General features: G+C 36.9%; 1 protein-coding gene across 2 annotated transcripts in view; it reads right to left on the bottom strand.

Moving 5' to 3' along the window:
* Positions 1 to 244: 244 nt before the first annotated feature.
* FAM98A (family with sequence similarity 98, member A) overlaps positions 245 to 11,184 on the bottom strand; it is a 15,580-nt gene continuing 4,640 nt past the window's right edge. Inside the window, exons 3-8 of one of the 2 annotated variants that reach the window (XM_011935986.1) lie at positions 8,721 to 8,855; positions 4,903 to 5,087; positions 3,816 to 3,896; positions 3,134 to 3,250; positions 2,109 to 2,276; positions 245 to 2,023 (exon numbers count right to left, since the gene is read on the bottom strand). In XM_011935986.1, coding sequence (XP_011791376.1) covers positions 1,361 to 2,023; positions 2,109 to 2,276; positions 3,134 to 3,250; positions 3,816 to 3,896; positions 4,903 to 5,087; positions 8,721 to 8,855 — 1,349 coding nt within the window. In that variant the 3' untranslated portion in view covers positions 245 to 1,360. The remainder of the gene's footprint in view (positions 2,024 to 2,108; positions 2,277 to 3,133; positions 3,251 to 3,815; positions 3,897 to 4,902; positions 5,088 to 8,720; positions 8,856 to 11,184) is intronic. The other variant, XM_011935987.1, reaches the window with a different exon arrangement.

Genomic DNA, 11,184 nt, shown 5'->3' with positions numbered 1-11,184 from the left:
TTGCCTAGTATGTGTAGCAACAGCTACACCCAGTGGCCAGAGATGAGTAGCTTATTATTATAAAACGAAAACCTGGAAAGAGCCATTTTCCATTTATTTAAGGTTTTAGGATAAGAATTACCTTTCACTACAATTAGGTTTTAAGGAAATACTCAAGAATCTTTGGGAACAAAAGCCTTAGCTCATTAGCTTGACGCAAGAGTCCAGAACAATTCAGTAGCTAAAATAAAACTCAAACCAAAGAGAGAACTTAACAGATAACTTTATTGCTCACCTTTCACACAAAGCACACCTCCAGCCATTTTCTTTCACAGCTTGACAATGTTTACATGTACAAAAACCCAGCAAGAAGCATCATGTCATGTAGATTTCAGTAAGGGAGAATGTAAAACATCAACTCAGCCAGGCTTTTGTTTTCTGCAGCAATAATAAAGGGCCTCCTGCACTTAGCAAAAAATCTGTCTTAACTTTGTAGTGCATTTCTTCCATTACAAAAAAAGTCTCCTGCCTAAAGCAAACTAACTTGTATTTGCTGAGCCAGTGGTATTAACTCATGCATAAAACAAATTTCGGTTTGCTATTTCTTCTAGCAAATTTCAAGTAAAAATAAGGTTGAAGGAGGAATTTGTTTTGGATGGATGCAGGTCAGTTTGAATTGCTATACTTAACTAAATGCCTACATGTACTATAGGTTCACAACTTAGTTTGCTTTTATAATCTTTATGGATTTTGGCCGTGTTCAAGGTTTTCAGATTTGAGCATATGATACAGTATTCCATCAACAAAATGAGGCTACTGAATGTGCTATCTGCAGAAGAGCTCATTTAATAGGAACTGACCTAAAAGTTCTATCACGAAGCACACGTGGCATAAAAGTCAACCGGGGCAGAACTGTGCTTGGAAAATAGGCATTGGAATACTTTAAGCAAAACACATATAAATGGTTATTCATATGAGGAAGGTTTCCTAGTAGTAAATCTAAAAAAGTCTAGGTGAATCCTCATTTTCAAAACTGCATATTGAAAACATGAAAACTACTTATTCAAGTAATTGCTTCAAAAAAGTATGCATGTTCTGACTGCGGAATTAGTCTACTGGTCAATTAAAGGCAATTTTAATCACCTTTTAAAAAATTTTTCATAGAAAGGAGAGATGTTATGCGTTTCTCAAATAAACAGCATTATGTAAGTCCAATAAAAAAATTCAACAGAATTGAATGAAGACCTACAAATGCTTATGCCAAGCAGGAATCTGCCTGCCACCTGTGGTCTCACATTAATTCAAAATAGGTGCTGAATTCAGGATTCTGAAACTAAGTTTCTATTACTTGAGCTCTAGCAAAATGTAAGGTTCGGTAGCCTCAACTAGTATAATGTCTTCCCTGCCCAAATCCAGAATGATTATACTGATAACCTCCATGCTGGAAATGCTGTTCAAATTGACCCCCTTGGTGATAATTCTGGCTCCCTCTTCCTCCCCAGCCTCCTCCCTGGCCTGCACGACCACCTCGCCCTCCATGACCCCCTCGCCCTCCACGACCACCACCACGATCACCATGGTGCCCACCATCTTGGTATCTATTGTCCTGCTGGTAGCCACCACCCTGGTATCCACTTCCTGTATATGAAGATGTTTGGAAGCCACCATAACCTCCGCTTTGGTAGCCACCACTGTGGCCACCATGATAGCCACCTGGCTGGAAACCTGAATCTCGATAACCACCATCTTGGTAGCCACCTCCTCCTCCACTCCCTCCATCTGTCCAGCCTCCTTGATGCTTATTTCCTCTTCCTCCCCCTCGGCCACCATGGTCATAGCCACCACGTCCACCTCTCCCGCCTCCTTGTTCATGACCTCCTCGTCCTCCGTATGAGGAATGTTCATAGCCACCTCTCCCTCCTCCTCGGCCTCCTGTTTGCTGCTGGGGGCCATCTTGCCTCTTCTGCCATGGTGGCATCTCTGGGGGTGGAGGTTCGATTTCATTGGGTCTACCACCTCTGTCAGGCACCCTGCCCATCAACACCTACAGAATAGGAAAGATATTTTAAACTTTTATTTTACGAACAGAAATAAATGCATTTGGAAAAAATTAAAGGTACTCTAATCACCTTATTGATGGCACAGGCAGTTTTTTCTCTTATAGAGCCGCTGCTTGTCCTTAAAATCTTTGACAAGTCCTGCCTTGCAGCCAAAAGATGGGCAACAGAAATAGTACTTTTAGGGGATAAGACCGAACGTTTCGGCTGGTAAACCTTGGCCAATTTTTCTGTCTGGCTCTGTTGAAAGAAAAGTGTTCAAAGAGAAATATCAATTTTCAAAATGACGTTAAGAAACACATATTAAATAAGTTAAAAGTCTCCAAAATATCTGATAATGATATTTACTAGGTTCCAGATGGTAGGAAAAGTTATATACTCACTATTGCTCCTACGTAGTCAAGAACTACCTTAAAAGTACAGCTGCCAGACTTGTTGACACAACAAGGAGTGACAGGGACAGTGGGGGCAGGGGTATAGTGGGAGCGCTTCCCTTTAGGGTTTTAAGGCCAACATGATAAAAAGGTTCCCCCATCATTGGTCTCAGATTAAACATATTCATATTCTCTATTTAAATATAAGAATGTAAAGTTATTTCAACAATTTTGCTTTTTAATTTTCCTATCTTTGGTTTCTGTGAGGTAATAAATATCTGCTGAATGACCAAGGTCTTTACCTGGATTGTCTCATTTAGCTGAAAAAAAAACTTAAGTCTTACCAAATTCTCCAATTCTCTATAAATCATACTAAATCCAATATTTCTAACTTCTATTAGCAAATTAAATTGTTAGTTTAAAGTAAACAAGTAATTTGAAATCAATTTTTTTTGAGTAATTTTCAGAATAACTCTATTTCTCTCACAATAAGAACTCTCTCCAATAAAAACTGTAAAATTCAGATTTGTTAAAAAACAGAAAATTGAAAAATGTTTTCATTATTGCTGAATAGTTGAGTCACTACTCAATAACTCACTAAGGAAAAATCCCTATGTGTGTCTTCTATGTATTTCTCCCATAGTTGCCAAGTATCTAAATTGTTTAGATGTTCAGGGATCAAGTCTATAAATAGTCTGCTCTTTTAAATTATTTAATGTGTACCTTAGCTCTGTCAGACCAGCCAAAGGACTGTACAGTGACATCCAAACGTTTTATTAGCAGCTTTCTCCGGACTTCATATTCATTGGCTATGGCTTGGTTAATTGCTTCTATCTTTTCCTGAAGCAAAATTTTAAAAACTTGTTAGAATTTAAATCTGCTTGATCCTCTGTCCCAAAAGGGCAAAAACTACGTCTGGGTCATTCATAACTGAGATCCTGGAATTTAACAGTCAAAAGTTATTCTTCCATATAATATACTAACAATTAATGAAATGATAGGTGACAAAAAGCTGATTCTCAAAACATAATGAAGAATATGTGAAATACACAACTCTTATTTATCTTTCCCATAATTTACTGTGTGAAATTCAGCCCAATAAAGTTTTTGGCTTGAAGGCAATCCATCTGGTGATGAGAAACATGCATCACACTCAATTTCAGTTTACTTTTATCAGCTGTGTGAAATATTTACAAATTATAAGAAAAGTGCTTCTAATCTTACACAAAATTATTCTGCAGAAATCCTCAGATTCACAAAATGATTCTAAGGGTATTCAACTAGAAAACTATGTATTAGAAAACATAATTTTCTATGTTATGTTGACATGAAATATAAGTGTTGACATGAAAATCATAAACTCTATAGTTCATTACAAAGTTTACTCAAGATGATTACTACTCACCCAGTGGGCTGGTCCCATTGGCTTCCTCAGTAAAGGCTTTCCCACATGATTAGGTGGAACTTTTGCTAATGTTTCCTTTAACTGACACAAAAACATAAATAAATGAATAAAAACTCTAAAAGTAAAACATCCTCATCTTCCCAATTCCCATCATATCTTGCCATCAAAAGAAGATTCCTGACAGAGGCAAAGGTGGAGGATGTTTTGAAATGCAAATGTAAAAGACCCACAAGATAAAGACACTCACTGGTCCCACTCCTCACGCCTACAGAAGTCCTTCATTGCACCTAGAACAGTGCCTGACAACAGTAGGCACTCAATGGACATTTGCTGAATGGATGAATGAACACACAGGAAAATATGGACTATGGATACACTGCTGCTCCCCTGCAGAGTTCAGCCAAATTTGTGCATCATGGTGCTGGTCTACCCCACAATGCAAATGTACCAATTCTTAAGAGTCCAGCAGATAAACATACAGGGAATAACTCTGCTATAACAAATACCATTCTTTTTCCACTCATTTTTTGTTAAAATAGCTTGTTTCTAATTAATTATATAGAAAATCTTAACTGATAATGTGTGGTATAAAAATAATTCTAATTTCCTTTCACATACTAGATTATGTTAGCAGTCAACAAATCTATTTTGTCAATTGAAGCATGAGGTTAGAAGTGACTGGATTAAAAAACAAAAATATTAACATCCTTTTCTGTCCAGTCAATGGGGAGGAGGGTGGTAACATTTAATGATAAAGACTTTAAATTGACTGTATCAAAGTTCAATGATAAAATAATTTTTAAAAGGACTGAAATCTTAATCCTTTTTACATTATATCTAGCTTACAAACCAGTGTAAAGTTTCCTTTTTGAAAAAGAAACATGCTAACATGTTTTTAGGAAAACACTAACATACTAATTTATCTTTAAGGCATCTAGGATTTAAAACCCAAAATTCATTTCGTAACATTACTTAATAATATATGCACATTCGGTTCCCATTAAGAGAAATTAAATTAATTGCTTCATTTCAAACAAATGTAGGACTATGCCTTTAATACACTACAGTTTGGTACTAAAGGTCTTACTTTTTTTTCAATCCCGCTGAAGAATTGGAACATAGTTATATTGGCTGGAGGTTTGGACATTCCTAGAGCAATACATATGCCTTTCAACTCTTGAAAGACCTCACTACCGCCTCCTTCTTGAGCTTTTTTTGGAGGAGCATTCACACAGAGCATTCTGGCAGCTTCTAGTTCTGAGATGAGGTATGCTGAAGTAAACAAAATAAGATTTCAGAATGAGATACAGCTATAGTTATAGTCATAAGTCTGGAGTCACAACTATATAGACCTAATGATATGTAACTGTTAAAGCTGCAAGAATGGATAAAAACAAGAAAGAAAAACCACTTTCACCTGCAAATGAAATAAGATATAAACTGGTTATGTAATTCAGGTATTTAAGCGATATGTAATGTTTAAAGGTTAATTTTAAAATAAGCGATTCTCCTTTGAAACTGAAGGATCGAGGTAAGTAACATCTAAAAATTTGGATTCTTGAATTCTGGTATTAAGGAACCTCCAGAACAGGGGTTGGCATCTGTTAAAAATTTTGCAAAAGGTGGCAAGTGATGACTTTTTAATGACTCTTTTTTTTTTTTTCTTACTTCTCACTACTTGTGAGCATCAGTGATAAAACTACCTTGCTCTCTTGTCTCCCAATAATTAGATAGCCTGTCCAGAAGAGGTGTGAAACAACAGTGAATAAGAAGTCAAAGCTTAACTTACAGGAGAAGCAGGAAGGCACCCCAGAGTTCCTTTCCCATGGTCTCCAATTCTTATGTCGCCCTCTGGCTGCTCAAAGAGATCCCTCTTTCATCTACATTCTTCTCAGGACTCCCTTTCCCCTACCTTCCTCACCCCACTGCCTTCAAAACAACAATAAAACTTTCAAAGCACTTCTTGGCATAGTTCTCTTTGTGTCAGTATCATCCCCTTGTGTGCTGATTTCAGCCTGGTATAATGAGGGCTGCAATCTGCTTCAGGTAATTCAGTTGAAGGTATAAATATTCAATCCCATTCCTTTAACATTCCCAAGGACATTTCAATTTTTATAAAAGATGATTAAGAATCATTTGAATCTTAGGATTTCCGGTTATGTGACAAAGTGAGATTCTTCTGACATTATAACAAAACCAGTTTTGGAAAAAGATATTTTCAAGGCTCTCAGGTCCTACTAGAAGCAGAAAAAAGTCAACTTGTGTATCAAATTTCCTATACCCAAAATGTAATACTAGAAGGATACAGTCCATAATTTTAGCAAATCATTTCTGAAAGGCTGCCAACTCCTGTTCTAAAACAATAAATACATCTAAGTTTCTGGAAAGGTCATTCTAAATGGATTTGACACTGTAAAATCTTAACGTGTTCCATACAGCAAACTGTATTTATGAGTTAAAACGTCAAAACAGTAAAACCCCACTGTTAGGACAATAACCACTGTTTTTGTACATAAGGCTTTATTAGAACACTGCCACACTCACTCATTTATATATTGTCTATGGCTGCTTTCACGCTGTAACAGCAAAGGTATGTAGTTGTGACAGAGAACTTAGGGCCACAAAGCCAAAAATATTTACTATCTGGCCCTTTTAGAAAAAGTTTGCCAACTCTTGTTCTAGAAAATCACATACTACATGATTTAATACATTGGTTCTGTAAATTTGGGATAACATAGTTCAGGTATTCACAAAATTAGGTTACCAATATAATTACCGTGAAAAAACTTTAATCGTAATCGATGTGTTCAAAGCACTGGGAAACGCACTGAAGATAAAATTTTTTAAAACATCAAAAAGATGATCTCTTCCAACAATCTAGTTAGGAATAAAGAATATATGCAAAAATAAAAGATGAATAGTTCTTCATCTACTAGGAACTCAGATATCTTACTTAATTTACATAAGGGTAACACTCTGAGAACCATAAAAGGCCAATAAAGAGCCAGAGTCCTTAATCTAATACATGAAAAACTGAAGTTGTATCATTTTTTTTAGAAACCATAATAGAGTTGTAAAGACAAATAATTTTTAAATCCTCTGAATTATCTGTCCTAATGAGAACTACAATAGCCAGCCACTCACTCAAAGGCTATTCTATTTTACCAACAATTCTAATGAGGCTGGTTTGTTTTCCCCCCTAAAATACAATGTAATAAAAGATTCGAATCAGTGAGGTAAGGGTGCTGGAAAAGTAAAATTATAGCCTCCAGATGTGACAACTGGTACTTCGAAAGATGAGAAATATTTACACAGACCAAGTAGAAAATGAGTACATGTAGGTAAATGCTAGAATAAAGACAGGTTACAAACTGAGAATATTTTAGAAAGGGAGAATCGGCAGAAGCAAAGATAAAGAGGGAAACAGTGTGTATATATATGTAGGAAGAATATAAAAAGTGAGTGACCGCTAGATGATTTAGTCATTTAATTGAAGACCAAATAGTTGTATATTCTTGAAAAGCTTTTGAGGTGATGATAGCACATTAAAATAAAGTCTAGAATTATGACCCAGAGTCCAAAATAATGTTCACTGAAGTCTGCTTAAGAAACAGAAAAGTGTGAAAGGCATTTTATACTTACATTCAAAGTGGTTTGTGTAAGTATCAGAGCTACCAAGGCCAAACTCTGAGCGTTTTGGAAGAATTAGCTATTCAGGGTCATTAGGAAGCATTCCACACAGCTATTATCTTCCTATGTCGATAACATATTCTAAGTGCCAAATATTGGTCAGGACAAGCAATGCTATAACGGAAGAATCAGCTGAGTATACTGCTATTGAATCAGTTACAGAAATCATACCATATGAAGAATATTAAATGAATATGTAAGAACTACCAGCACCAATATCAGTATCAAAGCAACACCTAACCTTACGTGCACATTCCCACAGTAACAATCATTTGACAGACAAAGGGGAAGTTACAAAAGTGATTCTGGAATAACTTAGTGCCTAAGTATAATGGCTATGAACACTTTTTTTTTTAACTGAACCTTAAAAACTGAAGTTGTATCATTTTTTGAGACACCATAATAGAGTTGTAAAGACAAATAATTTTTAAATCCTCTGAATTATCTGTCCTAATGAGAACTACAATAGCCAGTCAACCAAAGCTTAATGTAAATGTGCTTCAGAATGCTACATAAATTCTGAGTTAAGACTATAGGTTGTATTTATTGGAAAGTTTATAGAAGGCAATAAAATTTGTGAATCTACTTACTGTTTTTCAGTGTGAAGAGACAAAACAGTAGTAAGTATGTAAAACACATGGAAGGAAAGAACTTTGCATAAAAATGTATTTCCCAGAATGACCAGTAAGTACCAGAACAATCCAAGTATTATTCCAGAATATTTACAAACAAAACCAAAATCCCCAATTATCCAACCACAAAGAAATAGCAACAGGACAAAATACTTTACATTAACCATTAACCGTATCTACTATTATAAATGCTTACTCTCCTCAAAGAAATCAATTTTTAAACAAAATCTCCATTATTTCCATACTATCTTCCTAGTATACTTAAAAATGTGCTTCTAGTCTAAAATGCAAGTGTAAAGATCATACACTTAAGCGTCACTCCAACACTGCCAGTGATCACATTAGGAGAAGCACAACAGCCTGAGGCTGAAATACTGAAAGAGTATCAGTTACGAAAATAATGCTACCAGTGCACACGTCTACCCTCAGCTCCTAAATTGGACATTTAAGGAAGTTTTCTTTTAAAATGAATTTTGAATTATATCCATAATGAAACAAACAAACAAAAAAACATGGTCAGTTTACTAGTCATGGAAAACATAAACAGAAAATAATAGCTATATTCTAGTAGCCATGAACTTACTGAGCAAGAGGAGGCAGTTCTTCTGAATGAGAAGGCGCTTGGTCACATCCCCAGATGTCAGTGAAAGATACGGGCAGTTCATCTCCCCTAGTAGCCCACTCACCTCAAGCTGGAATTCTTCAGCTTCACTCGGACCTTTTAAGAATTAAAATAATGTTATTTAATGATAGTGATTATTTTTCCATTAGCATAACAATTATTATATACAACTGAAATTGTTAATAGGATTTTCATAACTTGAGTTTCTTTCCCTTCTAATTTATCCTTTCTTACACCACTGCAAAGCTTCTTCTTTTTTTTTTTTTTCTTTTTTGAAATAAGGTCTCTGAGGCCCAGGCTGGAGTGTAGTGGTGTGATCAGAGCTTACTGTAACTTCAAACTCCTGGGCTTGAAGGATCCTTCTGTTTTACTCTCTGGAATAGCTGGGCCTACAGGTGTATGCCACCATGCCTGGCTAATATTTAGAAATTTTTTTTTGCAGAGACTGGGTCTCACTATGTTGTCTAGGTTAGTGTCAAACTCCTGGCCTCAAGTTATCTTCCCACCTCGACCTCTCGAAGTGCTGGCATTACTACAGGCATGAGCCACTGAACCCAATCTGAAATGTTCTTTCTCAAACAGTATTCATTAGGTCATTCCCTTATTTGGGAGTCTTTAATGGCTCCCTAATTCCTCCCTCATCTAATCTATTTTTTTTCTGTCTGCTTTTAAAGATTCTTCATAGCTGCTTAGGTTACATCTTCCCAGCATATTCAACTATAATCACCTACTTTCCCTCCACAAATATTTCTTGTTTGTGCCAGGCCAGTCTCCTCACTGTCCCATGAATAGCCAGTCTCATTTCCACTCTGTGCCTTTATTTAAGTTATTCCCTGTGACAGATATGCCCTCTACTCTCTTCCCCTCTAGCAAATCCCACCCATCCATCAAAGCCCAGTGGCCTTGCTCCTTGATGAAACCTTCCCTGTACTTGGCTGAAACTTTACCCGTGTATTTGCTGATTTCCTCTATGAACCACAAAGTGGTTCAGCATCTAAGTACTGTACTTGGTTGGGCACGGTGGCTCATGCCTGTAATCCCAGCACTTTGGGAGGGGATGGTTTAAGTTCAGGAGTTCGAGACCAGGCTGAGTAACATGACAAAACCCCATCTCTAAAAAAAATAACAAAAATTAGCCAGTCGTCGTGCTGCACGCCTGTAGTCCCAGCTACTAAGGAGGCTGACCTGGAGAATTGCTTGAACCTGGGAGGCAGAGGTTGCAGTGGGCCCAGATCGTGCCACTGCACTCCAGCCTGGGTGACAGAGTGAGACCTTGTCTAAAAACAAACAAACAAACAAAAGGACTGTACTTAGCGCTGGCTGTTTAATTTGTGCGTAACATTCTCAATTAGACAAAATTTGAAGGCAGCAAATATGACTTACAGTCTTGTAATCCCATAGCATATAAAAAAAGGTACAGAGTTCACTGGGTGAACCAAAGGAAAAACAAAGCTCTTTCATCATTATTTTGATTGTTCTCTATTCAATATCATAAAGGGGAAGAAATTAACAAACTTTGAGAGAGTCACTCGATCACCTGAGTCCATTTTCTAATCTGTAATACAGGAAGACTACATTATGAATATTTTGCAAACTTTGATCTGTGAGCCCTTGAGTTCCACAGAGCTCCTTTAGAGGCAGCTAGGAGGATGATAAGGAAAGAGTTGGGCTAAAGCTACCTCGTCTCTACTTTGTTAGAACACCTTTTAACCTGTTCTACATGTTAGCTTCTGTATCATGTTTCATTTGAGAGAAAGGGGCTCCACGTTAAAAATAGGTATCATCTAGTACTGGTGTTTTCAAAGGTTCCTACAGTCTCTGAAACATCTGGTCAAGAGGCAGTATAGCACAGTGTTGAAACGCACTGGCTCAGAACTTGACTACTGTTCTGGGGGTGAATCCAGGCTTCACCCCTATAGGTTGTATGACCTCAGGCAATGTATTTAAATTCTCTGGGCTTTCTTGTTAAAGGTATTAACAGTAATAAAACCTGCTTCATAGGGTTGCCCTGAGGTTTAATGAGCTAACACATATAAAATGTTTAGAACATAGGGAGTACACAATAAATGCAAGCTGTTGCTATCATTATTATTACACTATACTCTCCTTAATAATTAGAATTGAATGCAACTAACTCGTACACATTAAATATACTAGCATGCAAGCCATCATCCTCCGCAAACTAACACAGGAACAGAAAAAAAAAAACACCACATGTTCTCACATCTAAGTGGGAGTTGAACAATGAGAACACGTGGACACAGGGCGGGGAACAACACACTCCAGGGCCTGTTGTGGGGTGGAGGGTGAGGGGAGGGAACTTAAGAGGACAGGTCAATAGGTGCAGCAAACCACAATGGCACACGTATCCATATGTAACAAACCTGCATGTTCTACACATGCATCCCGGAACTTAAAGTAAAAT

This window comes from Colobus angolensis, unplaced genomic scaffold (assembly GCF_000951035.1).
Source record: "Colobus angolensis palliatus isolate OR3802 unplaced genomic scaffold, Cang.pa_1.0 Scaffold15, whole genome shotgun sequence".
NCBI lineage: Eukaryota > Metazoa > Chordata > Mammalia > Primates > Cercopithecidae > Colobus > Colobus angolensis.
This window is presented reverse-complemented; position numbering and strand designations above follow the sequence as displayed.